The sequence below is a fragment of the Centrocercus urophasianus genome, unplaced genomic scaffold, assembly GCF_019232065.1.
Source record: "Centrocercus urophasianus isolate 14NV4802_14NV808 unplaced genomic scaffold, USGS_Curo_1.0 seq_1055, whole genome shotgun sequence".
Lineage (NCBI taxonomy): Eukaryota > Metazoa > Chordata > Aves > Galliformes > Phasianidae > Centrocercus > Centrocercus urophasianus.
This window is the reverse complement of record NW_024884204.1, coordinates 1-19,002: the sequence shown is the minus strand read 5'-3', so window position 1 is coordinate 19,002 and position 19,002 is coordinate 1. Positions and strand designations below refer to the sequence as shown.

At 55.2% G+C, this 19,002-nt stretch overlaps 2 protein-coding genes across 2 annotated transcripts; one reads left to right on the top strand and one right to left on the bottom strand.

The window, feature by feature from the left end:
- Window positions 1–840: 840 nt before the first annotated feature.
- Window positions 841–4,424, top strand: GOT1 (glutamic-oxaloacetic transaminase 1). The gene is made up of 9 exons (XM_042832506.1): window positions 841–982; window positions 1,198–1,379; window positions 1,464–1,587; window positions 1,763–1,875; window positions 2,059–2,163; window positions 2,770–2,920; window positions 3,056–3,221; window positions 3,331–3,473; window positions 3,762–4,424. Exons 1-9 carry the CDS (start codon window positions 868–870, stop codon window positions 3,899–3,901), a joined length of 1,239 nt encoding a protein of 412 aa, XP_042688440.1. The 5' UTR covers window positions 841–867; the 3' UTR covers window positions 3,902–4,424.
- Window positions 4,425–6,680: 2,256 nt separating this feature from the next.
- On the bottom strand, window positions 6,681–18,998 carry CNNM1 (cyclin and CBS domain divalent metal cation transport mediator 1; the record flags this gene model as incomplete). Its single annotated transcript, XM_042832529.1, has 12 exons — window positions 6,681–6,747; window positions 7,088–7,215; window positions 7,322–7,438; window positions 7,522–7,801; window positions 7,890–8,053; window positions 8,746–8,808; window positions 9,303–9,350; window positions 9,466–9,565; window positions 9,664–9,833; window positions 9,982–10,122; window positions 10,432–10,575; window positions 17,699–18,998. Coding segments are annotated over 11 exons (2,607 nt in total), but the record flags the coding sequence as incomplete, so codon positions are not given.
- Between the last annotated feature and the right edge of the window lie 4 nt (window positions 18,999–19,002).

Below are 19,002 nucleotides of genomic sequence, written 5' to 3'. Positions count from 1 at the left end.
GTGGCTGAGGCAAGGCTCCCAAAGGCACAGTGACACCGCCCCTCTGAGAAAACACTTGGTGAACGGCGAACACCCGGCAAACACTTGGTGAACACCCTTCTCGGTGTCAAGGGGAGCGGTGCGCATCTTCGAGTCGCACCAGTGGGGCTGCGGTTGGCGACGCCCTTCCTGTTTGCCTTGAAGACTTTCCCAGGCGCCGCAGGTTTCCCACCAACTTCCGACGCACCGGGATCCGACGGGGCCACGCCGGGCTCCCGCTGAGCGGCAGAGCCCCTGGATGCGCGGGGCGGCTCTGCCCTCTGCCGTCCCCGCCCGGCACAGCCGCGGACCCGCAGCGCGGAGCATCCCCCGCCTAAGCCCTCTGGGAAGGGTTTAGCTGCCCGCTGCCGGCGGCCGAGCGGGTCCTCGTGATCGAACGCACCGCGTCGCACCCGCGGCACGAGAGAACGCGAATCTCCGCAATTAGCAACCGTTGCCGGGGGCTGAGCGGGGCTGCTGCCGGCAGGCGGCGGCGCACCGGATCACCGGAAGGGGCGGCGCTGGGGCCGCGCTGTGCTCTGGGTACCGCACAGCACCCAGCGGGCACCGCACCCGCGGACGCTCCGCGCTCCGGCCGTCCCCACGCGCGGGCGCGGCTCCCGCGGCCACCGCCATGGAGAGGGTGGAGCCGCGGTGCCGCCAGCCAATGGGCGCCGCCGCCACCCGACCGCTCGGCTGCCGCTGATTGGCTGAAGTATAGGGCACGGCTGTCACGGCGCCGCACTGATTGGCGAAGGTGCCCGGCGGCCCCGCCCCGCCGCTGAAGGTGAGGGTCTCCTCCAGGATCCGCGCGGCGGTTGTAACGCACCGTGCGGCGTTCGCACCGCCATGGCCGCTTCCATCTTCGCCGCCGTGCCCCGCGCTCCGCCCGTCGCCGTCTTCAAGCTGACGGCAGACTTCCGGGAGGACGGCGACTCGCGGAAGGTCAACCTGGGTGTGGGCGGTGAGTCCGAGGCCTCCCTCCTCGTCGCGGGGCCCCGTCCCGGGGACGAGGCCGGGGCCCGGCGGTGGGCGTAGCGAGGCCTCGCTCCAGGGGGCGGGCCCCGCCGCCCATGGCGGCGTCCAGCGCGGGTGGTGACGGCGTGACCCGGAAGGTCAGACGCGTGCAGGCCTGGCGAAGGTCATGACCTGTTTTTTTGGCCCCTGCTCTGCCTGCAGCGTACCGCACGGATGAAGGCCAGCCGTGGGTCCTGCCGGTGGTGAGGAAAGTGGAGCAGCTGATCGCTGGCGACAGCAGCCTCAACCACGAGTACCTGCCCATCCTCGGCCTGCCTGAGTTCCGCGCCAACGCCTCCCGCATCGCGCTGGGTGACGACAGCCCGGCCATTGCACAGAAGAGGGTGGGTCTGCTGTCCCGGCTCGCTCTGCCTATTGCCATGCTCTGTGTGTGCAGGCTGACCCTGTGGCTTCTTTCTCTTTTCCAGGTTGGAAGTGTCCAGGGCTTGGGTGGGACAGGTGCTCTGCGTATAGGTGCCGAGTTCCTAAGGCGTTGGTACAATGGGAATAACAACACCGCCACTCCTGTGTACGTCTCGTCCCCAACATGGGGTGAGTGCTGCCCTGGTGCTGCTTCCTCCCTGGGTCAGGGGACTGGAGGCCAAGAAAGCCCTTCTTTTTTTGGGTGAAGGCTCTGTCTCTGTGTTTTGGTGCTATTTAGGGAGCTATTAGGACAGAATGGGCTTTGCTGGGCTCGCATCTCATGATATGTGACCTCTTTCCTCAGAGAACCACAACTCTGTATTTATGGATGCTGGGTTTAAAGACATTAGAACCTACCACTACTGGGATGCTGCCAAGAGGGGGTTGGACCTCCAGGGGCTGCTGGATGACATGGAGGTGAGTAATGGGATGGGATAGGATGGGCTGAGCTTGGTCCAGGGCAGTCAGCAGCTGGTTGAGCTCTGAAAGTGCATCCCTGCTGAAAAGACTGCTGGTGTCCAGAGCAGCTCACAGCCTCTCTCTTTGCCGTGGGTGCTTTGGTATGGTACTGCATATGACAGAGACCTGCTCTCTCCCCAGAAAGCCCCAGAGTTCTCCATTTTCATCCTTCATGCCTGTGCACACAACCCAACGGGTACAGACCCTACTCCAGACCAATGGAAGCAGATTGCTGCTGTTATGAAGGTATGAGCTTCTGACAGGGCTATGTCAGTGTGGAGTGGACAGAAAGCTCTTGTGCCAGCTGGAGCACTTGCATCCAAATCAGATTCCAGGGAATGGCATGAGATGTGGCAGGAGCTAGAAGTGTCCCATAGGGCAGGTATTGAAGAGAGAGGCTACCAGGATACTCATAGTCTGTGCTGTGAGAATAGAGGGCTCAGAGGATGGAAACATCCCAGTTCTGCTCATGCCTCGAAATTCTTACCTTCAGACTCAGTAGGAGAAGCTGCAGCGAGGGTTTTCTGTGCTAGAAAGATTCTCTGGTGGCACCTGCTTTTCGCAGGTGCTCAATACTAAGATATAAGGCAGTGCTTATCTTGTGCCCTACTTCCTTTAGAATAGGAGGGAGAGAACTGCTACAGTTCTCTTTTGCATTTGACCTTTTCTTGACCACCTCAGCCTTCCTCTACCTCTAGTGAAAAGACTGTAGTCTGATGTTTCTGGGCCATGTTTCCTTTGTATTCATCTAGAAGCTCAGTAGTCATTTGCCCTCCAGTGGGGGACAGCGGTGGGGGGTAAAGTGAAGGTTGTGGAAATGGGATTTCCCTCTAACACTGTTCCTCCTTACAGCGACGGTGCCTGTTTCCGTTCTTCGACTCTGCATATCAAGGTTTTGCCTCTGGCAGCCTGGACAAGGATGCCTGGGCTGTGCGATACTTTGTCTCCGAGGGCTTTGAGCTCTTCTGTGCACAGTCGTTTTCCAAGAACTTTGGGCTCTACAGTGAGTGTCTGGTAGTAAGCTGGCCCAGAGGCATCGTACCCAGACATATGGGGCTGGCATGCTTGGAGGAGGGCAGAGCCCTACTTTGCAGCAATGTGTAGGACCAGTTAGTCATTTCTCTTGGCTTCTGTGCAGATGAACGTGTGGGGAACCTGACTGTGGTGGGGAAGGATGAAGACAATGTGCAGCGTGTGCTTTCCCAGATGGAGAAGATTGTGCGTACCACTTGGTCCAACCCTCCCTCCCAGGGAGCACGCATTGTAGCGACTACACTGACTTCCCCACAGCTCTTTGCTGAGTGGTAGGTGTCTTAGGACCAGTGGAGAGGGAAAGGAGAGGTTTTCTCTGTGGGTGTTAGGCTCTAAACCAGGTAGGTGCCTGCCCTCACTCTCTGCTTCTTGCTGCTGCAGGAAGGACAATGTGAAGACAATGGCAGATCGGGTCTTGCTGATGCGCTCAGAGCTCCGGTCTCGCCTGGAGTCCCTTGGGACCCCGGGCACCTGGAACCACATCACAGATCAAATTGGCATGTTTAGCTTTACAGGGTTGAACCGTAAGTACAAAGTACAGCTTTATTGCTGCCTTAGGAAGGGAAGTGGGGATTGCGTGAAAAGGGTGGTGCTGAGGGTGAAAGGGGCTGAAATAGTCGAGGCAGGAATTTCTTGGGTGACCTGATATTGCTGCTGTTATAGCTAGGCAGGGCTGAAGCATCAGCATTTTAGCGTCCGGTGCTGAAAGTCTTTTGCTTATTGTGGAAGAGTCAAGCAGCTTAACCTGGTTCTTCGGTCTTTTCTAAGCTTTGGAATTACTGCTCTGACCTAATGTCTAATTGCTTCCCCAGCTAAGCAAGTGGAGTACATGATCAAAGAAAAACACATCTACCTGATGGCTAGTGGGCGCATCAACATGTGTGGTCTGACTACCAAGAACCTGGACTACGTGGCCAAGTCCATCCACGAGGCTGTCACAAAAATCCAGTGAAGCACACGAACAACCAAACTTACATGAACTCACCAAAGTTGTAATGTGTAGTCCTGTCTTACTCATAGCTTGCCATGTCCACGCCTCTTGGGGTTTAAAAAAGATGGGAGCAGTAGCTCAATCAGGAATAGTCTTATTTTGACCTTCAATGAAGTACCCCTTGCAATATGATAAGCCCCAAGAGGTGGGGACAGCATGAGCTGCCTTAGTTCTTGTTGGACAGCAGCCTGATCTTCAGGCACTTAGAGCTGCATCTTTAGCACATCCAAATCAACTCCTTACACTGATCTGTTTGATCTAGGCTAAGTCCTGTGCCAGTGCAGTGCGCTATGGGGTAACAGCCAAGTAGTTGTTATCTGAGACAAGTTGTCAACTGTTGTCACCTGGTAGTATTTTGTGTAGGGGCAAAGCTGTTGCTAGCTTTCCTCCACACATTTCTGAGCCTGATGCGAGCAAACATTTGTAACTGTGATGATTCCTTAGTGTTGCTGACAGAAAATTAAATCTTCATCTCTGAATGCTATCCCTGCCTTGTGTGATGTCTTCCCTGTGTGAGCACTGCCTGCCATGCTGGCAGCTTGCTGCTGGTGGAAGGGCACACACTGTGGAGCTGTACCACTTGGCACAGTAAGGTGAAGGTGACTCCTTTTCTCTGCACCCTGCTGCCTTCCGGTTATGCCGACCTGAAGGTTTAAGCTGAGGTTTAAGTGTTGGCATCTTGCTTTGCCCATTGGACTTCACTCCATGTGATCCAAGAGGTTTCCCTTTCTCCCTTGCTGCATGTTGCATGTCTGGTCACTGTTGCTATTCGTTGAGCACAGTCCTATTGGAGTAGTGTAGTTTGGAACTCCTGTAATTCTGCACGTGGCTGACCAGTTTTTCATGTCTGTCTTATTCCTGCTTCTCCCCCTGATGTACTGTCTGCCCTATTCTGTCTGTGCTTCCTTGCTGGATGTCCATGTGATACCCAGCCATCTGGCCTCTCTCCCTGGCCCTGAGTTCCTGGCCAATGGATAGTTCCTGTTTTTTTTTCTTTTTTTTCCTGCAGACTGCTGGTGAACCACTACTTTGGCTTTAGTGGGTTCTGTCAGCAACAGCCTGTGTTTCTGGCACTGAAGAAGTGCTAGGACCATCTGCTGCTGCTCTGTGCAGTCAGGAGCTGATATTGCCACCTTGATATAACAGGCTCCTGCCAAAGTCTTGATGAGGAAAGTGGATCAGCTTCATTTCTTTGGGTCAGTCAGTGATAGCCTTCAGGGATTTTGCTTATGCTACAGCTCCAAAAGTAAAGGGGAAAACTGCCGTGCTCCTTTGCTGTGTTTGCAGAGTGCATTCAGTCTCTGGTTTTGTCTGCAGTCTGTGAAATGAAGCAGATGCTTTGTGGCCTTCAGGAAACTTCCACTGCTTCCCTTGTCAGGCCAAGGGGGTTCATGCATCTTCTCATGCCTCTGTCTTTCTCAGAGTGGTTATTCATATTGCACAAATGTGAGACTGAGGCAGCATTTTGTCTACAGTGGGAGCTTTTTCTCTTCTTGGTGCCCACCCACAGATGGGATGGTGATGGTTAAAGGATGACTTCCAGGGCTGATCTCAAGGGTAGTCTGTTATTTCTGACATCTGGTTACACTCCTCAGGGACCTCCAGGCATAGAGCCTGTACTAGCACTCTGCTATGCTTACCAGGTTTATTTTTCTAATGAGTGACCTAAATTTCTCTTTTCCTATGGTGTAAGCTCATTACCCATTATCTCACTTACCATGGCAACAGAGAACAGATTATTCCTTTTCTCTTTTCCAAGAGCTTTATATGTACTTGCCAGCTTCCTCTTTCCCCTTCTTATCCTCCACCAGTTCAGATTCTGCGACCTCGTTTCCCTCAGCCTCTGGTGGGCAGGTTGTTTTCCAGCCCTTGCTTTCCCCTGGCTTCCTGTCAATTGCTTTGTTTCCTTAGTGGGGCAGGACCCAGGCAGGGATGCCGTTATTCCAGCTGAGGTTTTATCAGCACTGCCGGACCATGAGATTTCTTCCACTATCTCAAGCTGTACTCCAGCACGTGTATTATTAACTCCTGTTCTCCCTCCCCAGCCCTTGTCTGTGTTGCTGGTCTAACCCCTGCCCAGGAGCCCATCCTCACACAGGCAGCAGGAGCTGTCCCTGCACCCATCAACGCAAACAGGGCATCACTCAGGGAGAAATCACTTTTAATGTTGACATCCCTGTCGCGTTCAGCCTCTACAAAACTACGGACCGGTCGGTGCTGACCTGGAGGCTTGGCACAAGCCTGCCTCGCGCAGAGGATGGTCAATGCGGCGTGGAGCAGCCGGTCATGGGGGTGAGCTGTGCTCCCGTGCCGGGCTGCGGCGATGTTGGTGTGCGCTGCGGCTGTGCACGGCACTGGGCACGGCACAGACGTGTACTGGGGCCCTGAGCTGTGGGTGGCACCCCCCAAATAGCATTGTCTCCTTATGGCGGAGAGCACGTGTGTGCAGTGCCCAGCAGGGCGGGGCTCCAGGCCTCGCAGGATGGGGATGCGCAATGATGCTGAGGGTGCTATGGCTTGGGCTGCCCCTCCCTGTGCTGCCCGCAGGGAACTCTTCTCCCCCTTTTCTTTCTCCACCTCTTCCTTGAGACCAGGTACTACCAGGGAGCAGCTGGGCCGGGGCCCTCGTGCTCCAGCAAGCTGCTCCATGCCACTCGATGCTTCAGTCCCCGCAGCGTGTCCTTTGGCCTGGGGATGGGGCTCTGCAGTCCTGCAGGGAGGGGCGGCACGAGCGGGCGGGCAGAGCGAGTGCAGACCTGCTGCTGCTGGACAAGGGCCTTGTGGCAGGAGACCACCATGCTGCAGACCTGGAAGACACGCGCAGCCCAGTGCAGGTAGCTGGAGCAAAAGTATGAGTAGGGGCCTCACTCTCTCTCTCTCTCTCTCTCCCTCTCTCTCTCTCTCTCTCTCTGCCATCACCACCCTATGGGTGCCTGGGTTCTGTTGCTGCAGCCTTGGACCCTGCTGCAGCCCCCTGTTACGTGTATGCCTGCACAGGACCGCCCTTGCCTATTGCTGCTAAGCATAGAGTGAGTCTTTCTGCACCCTCTATCATTTGGCTTTGCTGTTTGAACAGCACAAAACTTGATTTTACAATGTGAAAAACAACCTCATGCTTGCTTGCGGGGGCAAAGGGCAGGCTCCTACCTGGGATCCACGTGGGCCTCCAGCACCGTGCTCTGGCCACGCTTCTGCTCAGGTGATCAGCGGGGCGAGGTTGGAACTCTCTTCTGGCATCTGCTCACCCTCTGGTGACTGTCGCTGCCTGCGCTCACCTGCAGCAGCAGCACCAAGTGGCTGCTGGGCCTGGGGTGCTTGGGCTGGAGCATGCCCTGCATGCATTGGGCATAAGGGTGCAGAGCACCTTGCTCAGTCACTCACTCAGTGATCTCAGCAGCCTCTTGCCCAAAGTCTCCTCGGAACTGCTGGGAGAGGAGCCGCTCCCGACCTCCCTTCCTGGGGACTCTGCCTCCAGGCCAGGGCCGCAGCACTCCCTGTCTGCAAGAGCCCAGCCTGCCTGCAATGCCCCGGGGCAGCCTGAGCCCCCACTGCCCCTGAGCTCTGCCCCCAGCCCAACTCACCCTGCTGCTCACCACCCTCCTGTTGCTCTGCCAGCTCCTCCTGGATGAAGGGGATGGCCTCCATGCGCAGGCACACAGAGTCACTGGGGCTGCGCTGACCCTCAGACCGGCTGTTCTTCTCAATCAGGAGGGTGGTGGTGTCCTCTTTGGGTGTTTGTGGGGTGCCCCGAGCTGTTGAAGCCTTTGTTGAGTCCCTGTCAAAGGCTTCCACATCAGGGGACTGGGGCGAGCTGTCCATGCGGCTGGCCACCAGCGCGTTCTGGTACTGCTGCCGGGTCACCTGGGCATACAGTGGGATATTCACATGGCTCTGAGGGCAGCAGGGTGCTCCAAGGAATGCAGGGGTGGCACAGCCCGCCCAGCCATACCTTGACAAATTGGACATCACAAAGGATGTGCACGGAGTAGTCGGGTGTGTAGATGTTATTGCTGCTGCTGTAGAGCTGCATGGTGCTGCCCCCGTAGTCACTGTGCTCCCGGTTTGGGGACTCGGAGCGGTTGAGCCCGCTGCACCGCGAGGGGGACCGGTTCACTGGGGAGAGGTGGGAGGCAGAGAGAGGGGAGAGAAGAAGGGAGAAGACATCATGCTTAGTCAGGTATCCTTGTTGCATCCAGCAGCTGTGCCCCATTGGCTCATCCATGCCTGGAAGAAGCACTTGGGGCAGGAGACCTTCACCCAGCTGTGGGGCAGCAGTGGCCACCTCACCTCCTGCTGTCCTCTTGTCATCCTGCCCCCCGGCACTGTCTTCCTGCTTTCCCTGTGCCACCCCATGCAGGGTGCAGTGCTATCAGGGTAAATGTGCCTGCTGCAGGGTGTCCCACAAAGCAAGCAGGGCAGCACACTAACTGATGGCTTGTAATATACAGTATGATTTTGTCTGGTCAGTGATTTATTAGAGAACAAAGGCAGCTTGCTCCTCACATAGGTGACATCAACATATCACTGACTTTGCTCTGCTGCTAAAATGCCCTCCTGATTTCAGTTCCCAGAAAGCAAGCTCAGCAGGTCAGCATGCACGCAGAGCTGTGGCTAACCACGGTCAGCAGCAGCAAGCAGACAGGAAACATAAGCACCACATGCAGGAAATTAAATTTATGGGAAGTGCAAAAAAAGCCCAATCCATTTAAGGCTCTTGTTTCTCCCCACCCCCTTCTTTATGGGTCGAGGCAGGTGAGGCACCTGCAGGACTGCCCAGGCCCCTGCCCAAAGCTGGGTGCCATTACCTGGAGAGCCAGCCAGGGAGTCCCCTCTGCTGAAGGCGAAGGTACGGGACACTGAGACAGGCACTGCAGGGAGAGGTGTGGGAGGGCAGGGAGGAGACATGTAAGAAGGAGCACATATGAGGAAAAATAAAGATGTAATTATGCACCAGGCTGGGCCCCAAACTCCCTGCTCCTCCCCCAGTGACTCTTCTTTGTGTCATCCCTGGACAAAAACCTAATGCAAATAAACATCTGAGCATAGTGCTGAGTACTGTCAGAGATGCTTCATCCCACTGGGAGCAAAAGTCCAAGTGATAGCAGTGGAGAAACGTGCCTGGCCTCCTGCTTTGCCCTGCTCCGGGCTTCGCACCTGCCCTGGCCACCAACACCAATAAGGGAGGGTTCAATAAGGGAGTTGTATAACCAGAGTTAATTAATTAGTTGTTAAATACCCAAGAGTTGGCATTTGCATCAGCACGTCATTTCTCCACTGAGCTCTGGAGCAGAGCTGGAGCTGCTCATTGGGGAGCACACCCACTGTCCCTCCATTGCCACGAGAGGTGCCTCTAAATACCTACACAGGAAGGACGATCCCGCCACGCTGCCCACTTTCCGCACATCGTTATCTGCAATGACAACAAGGATGCATGAGCTGCACAGGAGGGGTACTGTGTGCATCTCACCCTTGTCCCCCAGTGAGCAGAAGTGAGGGCAGGGCTGGAGGGCCCACAGAGCCCTTACCCGAGGAGACGACAGCCATGATGGCAGGGACTCCATAGTAAGTGAATGCCCCGTTCTCAAAGCGCAGCCCTTCCTTGCCAACCTCCACCTCCACTTTTCCCTGGAAGGAGGAGGGAAACCCACTCAGAAAGGCCACCCTGTGCCACCCTGCGTCAACCCATGTCAACACGTGCCACCCTGCACCCCTCTGCCCCACACCTGCAGGATGAGCACAAAGTAGTCGACGGGGCGGTTGCGCTGGTAGAGGTAATGCTCTGCTGCCTTCTTGTTCTTGCGGTCATACTTCAGCTCCTGGATGACATTGGGGTGCTTGAGGAGCCGCAGCAGGATCTTCTCGGAGAGGTATGGGGACTTGAAGGGCTCCACCTCTACTGGGAGGCGATACAGGGGTGCTCAGTGGGGCTGGGGGGACAATGGGGTGCTGGGAGCCCACCTCCCCACAGCACTTACACCTCAGTGCATGCTGAGCCAAACTCAAGGCCATTGCATCCCATTTCTCCCCCAGGCTAAGGGTACCTGTAGCCATGAAGCGATGTGTCGCCAGCAGGAGCTGCGGGGAGATCTTCACCTTCATCTCGCTGTCTGACAGCCTGAAGATGGAGAAGTCCTGGGGCTTGCGGCCCCGGTGGGGCACACGTTCCTTTTTCCGGTTGTCCGCTGTGGGCAGAGGGTGGAGGTTAACCACAGAGGCACACCCGGCTCACATCGCGGCAGGGAAGCAGAGGGGTGGACAAACCATGCTGGGCAACACCTGGGAGGCAAAGCATGCTGCTGCCTTCGGAACAAGGCTGGGGCCGATCTGCCTCCAGCACAAAATGTTCCTTAACATTGGACCAGCATCCCTCCATCATCCTTGTCTGGGGAAGGACGGCAGTTTGCTTTGCCCCTTTCCTACCCACACCTCTGCCTGTCTGTGGGCTCCCACCCTGGCTCCTGCCACCGCAGTAGCTGCTCCAGGACACTAACTGTACAGATCCGTCTCATCCAGGATCTCAGATTTGATGATCTCCTCAATGACATCCTCAAGGGTGACAATGCCCATCACCTCGTAGAACGGGTCTCCTTCCCCTTCGTTGTTCACCCGCTGCACGATGGCCAGGTGAGACTTCCCTGCAAGGAGAGAGCAGACAGTGAGATCTCCACCTGGCCAGAGGCATCCCGGCGCTGTGAGTCAGTGAGATGGGTCTGGTGGGACAGGGACAAGACCACAACCACACCTCAAAGCTGCCCAATGCCTGAACCAGCTGCTCCCTCCACCAGCTGTGCCCTGCTTATCCATGACCTCACTGGCATGAAAAAGCTCCAATGGAGGAAGGAGACATCCTCCAGCACAGAAATATGAGTGTGTCTTTGGGCTCTACTGGTGTCTCCCATCCCCCAGTGTTTGCTCATTCTGTTGTTAATTATCTTTCGTACCAAACTGCCAGGATTAGCTCCCCCACTATCCATCACTGGACGATACTAAAGTCTCTCCTAAAACAGACAAAGCCTCCAGCCTTTCGCAATGGCAGCTGATTTTAATGCAGAAATGCATACGTTTGTTTGCAGCTTTCAGCTCATCTCCTGCAGAACTCCTGGGCGAACCATCTGGACATGGAGCCTGAACACTTTGCAAGCCATCAGCTTACACGAGAACATCTTCCCCAAACCCTGCCACAATGACACCACATTACCTTACATAGGCTGGGACCAGAGCTTTCCTTCAGCTGAAGTGACAGCGACCCCTGCACAGCAGTGCCTATGGTTCCCAATCACGTCATCCTCCCTGAGCTGGTGGCTGTGCTGACACACTCTCAGCCTTCTTGCTTTTGGCACCCTTTGAGCATCACTATCTGTGTTCACATGTCCAGCTCTCTGTAAGCTGTTTTGACTTGCTCAGCTTCTCTATTCCCTTACTGTCTGTTCTGGTCTCTGCTCCTCAGCAGCTCACCTAGAACCCAGCCTCCAAACCCTTTACAACCTTTGGGTTTCCAGCTCAGACCCACCAACAGCACTGCTCTGCTGACTTCCTGCAGCTCCTGAATGGGTTCTGAACCTCTTGTTTTGCTGAAAACTAAAAACATCTTTCATCAGCACCACATCCAACAGCTTCCTTCCTGCTTGTTCTCCATCTCTCTGGGGTCTCCCCTTGCAGCACCCTGTGCCTGCAGCATGCAAATTCTAATCCTACTACGGGCACTGCGGAGCCTGAGGGAAGCTAAAAACACCCTTTTCTCCCCCAAAACCTGGAGCTGATCTCCTGAAGCAGCAGTGGTTACCCACGGTGGGACAGGGATGGGCAGTCTGGAGCTGTCCTCATGGGGAACAGGCGACCTTCCAATAACCCTGCCCTGGATCTGGGACAAGCAAATGATGTTTCTCAGACAGAGATCAGCTTTATACATTGCTCACATTAAAGTTTGGGCATTTTCCACAGGATAAATTCCCTCCTCCTCACACCAAGCTTTCATTGCAAGATTTCAGAGAGCAGCTCACCACCTCCCACGCCTACAGAATTAGAAACGAGAACATCACATCACAGCAAGTAGCAATGTTTTTCTTCCCAGAAAGCTGGAGATGCACTTTAAAAACCCAAATCAATAGCCTGGAGGTGCCGAACTTTCAGTGCGTTCCTTGGGCCAGGCAATTTCCCCCGTTGTGCACAGCAGTTTGTGCACACTGTGTGTTCCATGGATAGTAAAGCAAAATGTCTCAGGACTTGAAAAGCAAAAAGAAGCCGAGTTGGCTGCAGCACAGCAGCAACAGCTACGTTTCATCTCAGTAAAGTCCAACTTTTGAAAGCAGCTCCTTTGCCAAACCCCACTCCCAAGCGCTGGGGCCATCTGCTCTCCTACGAGCCCTCGGGTGAGTGCAGAGAGGGGAGAAGTTATTTCTTTTGGCCCAGAGCTCATTGCTAATGACATTTACATGCAACCCAAAACCACCAGGCCCTTACAAAAAGCTTAGGTGCTACTTAAAGGCAGTCAGAGAGTAATGGAGGCCATTCTTCTTTTGGCCAAGCACCTCCACTGATGCTGTAATTTACAGAGAAACAGGACTCCAGCCCTATGCTCACACAGCAGCTAATCTGATTGCTTAGAGAGAACCCAGCACCATTAGGCTGGGAGGGTCTGACCACACTGGGGCAGAGCCAGGAGCACTGTCAGCCTGCTCAGGAGTTTCACAGAAAATAAACACTCAGAGCTATGCTATAAACCCCCAGCTCTGCAGGCTGACACGCAGGTGAGCAGCACAGCAGGTGCCCAGCAGTGGGCTGGGCTCAGCCCCACTTCCCCACAACTGTACCCAGCTTTTCCTTTGGGTCTGGTTTCCCAGCTGAGGGAGATGATCTCTTTTTCAAAGTGCTGCTCTTGGAGCAGACCTTAAAATTTGGCAGTGAGGTGCCTTGCCTGTGGCTTGGGTGTGCAGTTATATGTAGGAGCTGCTGTGTTCACCCAGGGAATGGTTGGTGAGTATGGGAGCAGGTACAAGGGCTGGAGCTGGGCAAAGTGGAAGCTGTGTCTGAGGCAGGGTGATATAGGGACAGTGCAGGGGGTGGCAGCTCTTCTCTAGCATCATCCTGGAGATTTGCTTCAGTTGGAGTGCAGTCAAGAGAGATCTATCACTCAAACAAAACAACAAGCTTGATCTAAAGCAGCTTTAAGAGCTGTGAAACTGATCCCAAAAGCTGCACTATTGTAGCCACTGCTTGATGGTTCCAGTGGAATGAATTAAAAGGGCTAACAGCCCTACCACTGCTGTCATATGTGTCTTCATGGAGGTATCAGTGATGCAGCAGTGAAACACTTGAGAATCAAAGCCAGTTTGGCAAATGCTAGAGCAAATGAGCAACTAACTTCATGTGTGCAAAGGGCTGCTCTGTACAGGAAGCCCATAGGTGACTGAGTGCCTGCTCAGTGTGAATGTAACCGTAGTGAACTCTTTATGAGCTATGCAAAAGCTGCTCTTTTCAGTCAACAGCTTTGCTGAGAAGTTCATGCCTTAACAGTGCTGAATTACACAGCTAAAGCTTCTAGGAGCTGATACCTGAACAGAAAGCTGAAGCTTTGTGCCCAATTTTAGGAGCCTTGATTTCTGGCGGTAATGGATCCACTCCAAAGTGTCCTTCCTGATGGGAGAACATAGTCTGAGCACATGGAAATGCCTTTGCTTTCAGGAAAGAAAGTGCTGTTGGCTGCAAGTATAGACCAGGATCCTTCCTTAGTGTTTTTTTATGTAGGTGCTCTGCCAGAGGAATGCTGAAGATGCCTTAGCGTTGTCTCTTGTTCCATGAGATGAGCACTAAGCAGGTAATTTACTTTTGTGCATCAGGGTGATGTGTGGGCACCCAGATCTGTGAGAAGTCAGGGCTATGAAAAGGGGAGAACCACACAACCTTACCTAGCCCAGGCCTTCCTTGGGGATGGGAACTCCACCAACATTCTTCTGTTTCTACTGGAGAACAAAAGTCTCTTGTACTCTGTTCTGGTGCTTTTCCTAATCCTAGGGAGAACTTGGGGAAAGATGGGGGCATGAGCTTTTTGGAGCAGCTGGTGTATTATGGTTGGCAAAACAGATGGAGAAGGGCAAGAAGGAGATCAGAACAGACACAATCTCATCTTCCATCAGCTGTGTGTTGGCCTGCTGGGTATGCTGCTCCCTGCCCACAAATGGTAAACCCAAAACCTAAATATTTCCAAAGGGGAAATGCAGAATGTTTTTTAGAGATGTCCTTGTTGTAGGCCACTTTATTCCTACCCATGAGGCCAGGAGGGAAGTAACTCCCCCCAACCCTGAAGGTCCCAGCTCAGTGCTGGGGCAGGGAGCAGCGCAGCACTCACACACTGAGGCTCAGAGCAGCGTTCTGGGGGGAAATGAGAGTTGCAGGAGGAGCTGCAGCATGATTCACCACCACCAGGTTTTGTGTAGCAGCACCTCACCCACTTGCAGCCTGGCAGCTCAGGGTTCCTGTAGGCTCTGGGCTCACACAGCTGGAATATGAGCACTGCCTCACCAGGATGCCCAATAACTGTGGGTTCAGGAGAAGGGCTGCAAGAAGAGCAGCTGAAATAGCACTGATCCCAGCTCCTGGCACACATAAGAACCTTTCTCAGATTTTTTCGATTGCAGACATCTAATAGAGGCTGTGGAGTATTTATAAAAGCAAAGACAGAGCCTGGGGCAGAACTGTTCCCTGCTCAGCAGGAAGCTCACTGCTGGGGGATTTACTTTTAGCAGCTTTTAAAAGGCACCAAACCATCAGAGAATAATTGGAGCTGCACCTCAGCCTCCAGCCTTTGGAGAGATGATGATGGCATGAGCAAATTTCCACTGCTCCTGTGCCAGAGGAAGGTGACCTTCTGAAAGGTGCCACTTCTGCATGCAGAGCTCCCCCTAGGAAATGTGCTGGCAAAATCCATAAATGACTTTTAATAGAGAGAGACTGCGACTTCCCCAGTGCCACCTACAGAGCAGGGCGTTGCGGCTGGAGGAAGGGCTCCCCGTGGCCGCAGGGCTGCAGGCATTGCTGTGGCTACCTGCTGGGGATGGGGAGAGCAGGTTGTACTGACCACAGCATTGCATGCTGCCTGTATGCACACAGCTCTCTTCCTGGCTCTGTCCTCCTAAGGGCAGTTTTTCTTTTAGTGGGACCTCATCTGCCCCTCTGCGTTGTTTTGCTTTGCTAAACTCAGTGCAGCAACCTGCAGCTGATGGTCTGCACAGGTAGGACTGCACAGTGAGGGAGAAGGAATGCATTGGGTAAACAGGGATCATGCAGTGTGAGAACAGCAAGCCAGAGGGGAGGGAAAAAGGACGGAGCTGAGCGAGGTGTGAGAGAGAGTCGCAAAGCACTGCGTTTAATCATACACTGACATTTTCAGTAGGAACAAATGTTTGTGTATTATGGCAAGGAGTTCAGGCAGGGAAACAGCGCAGCTTTTGCATTATGCGAAAACTGACATCTACATTATAGATGTAGAGAATGTGGCAGAACATTAATCACTGCTGAAACACAGATCTGGAAGTAAATATTGCTATCCAGGAAGGGAAGATTGAAAACCTGGTGGGTATTTTGTATAAGCATGGCAATAGCCAAAAGAAACCAGGGATAGAGTAACTGTTAATCATGGGAGAAGGAAAAGAAAGTTGGGAAGGAGAGGTTGCTGTAGAAGTTTGTTGGGGATGGAAGTGCTTCTCCTTAGTTGGGACTTTGATTTCCTCGAAAGAGGCTAGATCCTATCAGCGGGAGCAGTTGCTGTCCTGCTTAATGTGTGAAGTGCTTAATGCCCTCATTAGCGGCTCAGTGAGCCAACCAGCCCACTTACTAATTAGCAGAGGTGTCACAGAAAACCTGGAAGTAGAAAGCAACATTGACTGGATCCAACAAGATACTTTGCTGTAATTCAAATGAACACAGAAAATGAGACAGTGATGAAGTTTCTTAATAACAAATGGGAAATCTTTATTTTAGAAATTAAGTAGTCGAGTGAACTGGGTTGGAGGCAGCTGGGAGCCAACATATGTGGCAGTGCAGGAACTGGAGCCTTCGAAACTGAGAGAAGAACAGTTAGGTGGGGCTCAAGTCTGGGAGTGACCGCCTACAGACACGAGGTACTGGGAGTGAATGAAGGGCTAGAAATAGGGGAAAGATGCATTAGAAGAGACCAGCAACACTAGGGGATAAGAACATGGTGGAGGGAAGAGCTGGAACTACTACACATTGAGCTGGGTTAGGTTGTAAGACCAAAAGCAGGAGTTCTCAGCCATGTGGTTAGAAAACACAAGGAGAAATGATGGAGGAGCAGGCAGAATATTGAGGGACAGCTCTACAAAGGAGCTACAGCAAAATGCCCCAGAAGACCGTGATGGCAAACAGATGTGGGGGAGGAAGAGCCTGAAGCAAAATGCCAGGAGTTTAATGGAGCAAAGCAGCAGAAGGTAAAGAACCTTCACTAGAGATGGGGGACAAGTATGGGGAGAGCTGGTGGCAAGGTGTGTGAGTGCGCTTGTCACTTGAGGGAGTGACACACAGAAAACACCTTCAAGGTGGAGGGGCAAGGAAAGGGCAGGAAGCTAAGCAAGCACAGGTCCATTCCTATGGGTCTATTGATCCATAGGGTACCAGGCTGTCGAACAAATCTGGAAAGAGAAGTAGCTGAATACAACAAAGTAAATCAGATAAAGTGCAGGAAGGTTGATGGGGAAGACTGTGCAGAAGTCATCTGACATCCCAGGGAACAGCTGACTCTGGACAAGGCAGAGGTGGGGAGATCTCAAGTGAACTTTGTAACATATATGCAGGAAACCAAAGTGTAGAAAGAATTGCAAGGTATACGGTGCTTGGTGCTGTGCAGAGCTCCTCATCCTGTGTCCCCTGGAGGTGGTGGGGATGCAGAGATGACCTGCATGTCCCCATATGCCCTCCTGGTATGCAGAAAACCGGTCTTCCGCTGCCCCCCAGCTCTGAGAACCAGCAGGGGATGACTCAGAGGCTTTCTCTGCATGGCGTGGAGCAGATTGGCCCTTCTCACATGATCAGCTCTGCTTGTGGCAGAGCAGCCGCAGGCAGCTGGGAGCTGTGTTACATAACGCAGGCTGGCACTGCTGCAGCCATTTCTTAAAGGTTCGCTCATCGCGGTGTGACGTACTGAGCAACACAGCAAAACGCTCACGGTTCCCAGCGGGGGAAAAGCCACATGCTGTGTGTATTCACAAGGAAGAGTTAATGAAATACAGCACAGCTTCACTGGGGCTGCTGGCAGCTCTTTATGAATACTGCCACAGCTGTATAGAAAGCAGAGCTTTCTAGGGGTTCTTTCTAGGGGTTTAGGCTGTTTTTCTTTAAACCACATGCTCAGAACCACTCTCTATCTGCTGCTTCTCCCTGCTAAGCTGAAAACGCGAGAACTGAGTAACGAGATGTCATCTGCCCTACGTTCACCTGTGCAGAACAGAGTGATGAACAGAGGGGTGGGCAGGCCACTCTGCACCACCTTGAGACCCTGCGGGATGCCTCATCCAGAGCACAGCAGCCACCAGTGCCAAAGGCACTCATGACCTCGGTAGAACCATAGGCATGGCCACGCAGCCCCCAGGGCTGACTTACTAGTGGACTCCAAGCACATGCAGGGCCTGACTCCCCCCAGTACCCGTGGTACCTGCCGGGTCCTGTTGGAGGGTGACACTGGGTGGGCTGAGCGGGGACCGGAGGGGATACAGGGGGAGCCCAGGGATGGCAGCCCTGCAGCCTCACCCTTCTTGAACTCCTCAAGCAGCGTGTCGAGGCGCATGTCATTGAAGACGCAGTGGAGCGGGCGGCGGTAGAAGCGGGTAACGGTCTGCAGCGGGGTGCAGTCATCGGGGTCAACAAAGGCCAGGTCTTTGACAAAGAGCAGGTCGACGATGTTGTCACGCCGGTCGCCCTCATAGACAGGGATGCGTGTGTAGCCGGAGCGAAGGATCTCGGAGACGGTGGCGAAATCCAGCACAGCGTCGGCACGCAGCATGAAGCAGTCGGCCAGCGGCGTCAGCACGTCCTCCACTACTTTGGTGCGCAGCTCCAGCGCTCCCTGCACCATGGCCAACTCCTCCCGCACCAGGTCGCCGTGGGGCCCGGCGGCGCGCAGCGTCTCCAGCAGCCGCTCCCGCGTGGAGAAGACGCTGAGCTCCTGCCGGAGCGCCCAGTCCAGCAGCCGGCTGAGCGGGTAGCACAGCGGGAAAGCGGCCAGCATCAGCAGCCGGGTGAGGCACAGCGTGCGCGACGCGATGGCCAGCCCGTGCCGCGAGCACACCGAGTAGGGCAGCACCTCGCCGCCCAGGAAGACGGCGGCCGCGCAAAGCAGCACCGGCAGCCACGGCGCTCCACGCGGCCCTCCGCCAGCCGCCGGCCCTCCGCCGGGCAGCGACGCGCACAGCCAGCCGGCCAGCGCCGCGTTGGCCCCCGCCTGGCCCAGCAGCAGCGTGCACAGCAGGTAGGTGCCTCCGCCGCCGCGCACCGCCTGCACCCGCCGCGCCTGCTCCCGCTCGGCGGCCGAGCCGCTGTTGCGCAGGACGCGGAGCTCCAGCGGGTCCAGCGAGAGCAGCGAGAGGCGCAGCCCGCTGAACAGCGCCGACAGCCCCAGCAGCAGCAGCGCGCCCAGCGCCCGCAGCCAGCCCGCCTCGGGCAGCGGCAGCAGCCAGGCGCCCAGCCCTGGGGAGGCCGGCCGCACCCGCAGCAGGAAGCCGCCCGCCGCGCCGTGATGCGCCCACGCCCGCCCGTCCCACGCGCACAGCGAGAAGAGCCGCCCGCCCGGCGCCGCCGCCGCTTCGCCCTTGCGCGGCTCTCGCACCCGCACCTCGGCCAGCGCCGAGCCCGCCGCGCCGCCCGAGCGCAGCGGCCCCACCACCTCCACGTCCGAGGCCCAGGCGCTGCGCTCCCGGCACCGCTCTGCCGGGCCCCGCGCCGCTTTCCCCCCTCCCGCCGCCGCCGCCTCCTCGATGAAGACCAAGCGCGGCTCCCTCTCGCCCGCCGGCCCGCGGCTGCCGTTGCCCTCGGGCTGCGGCTGGAAGTAGAGGCGC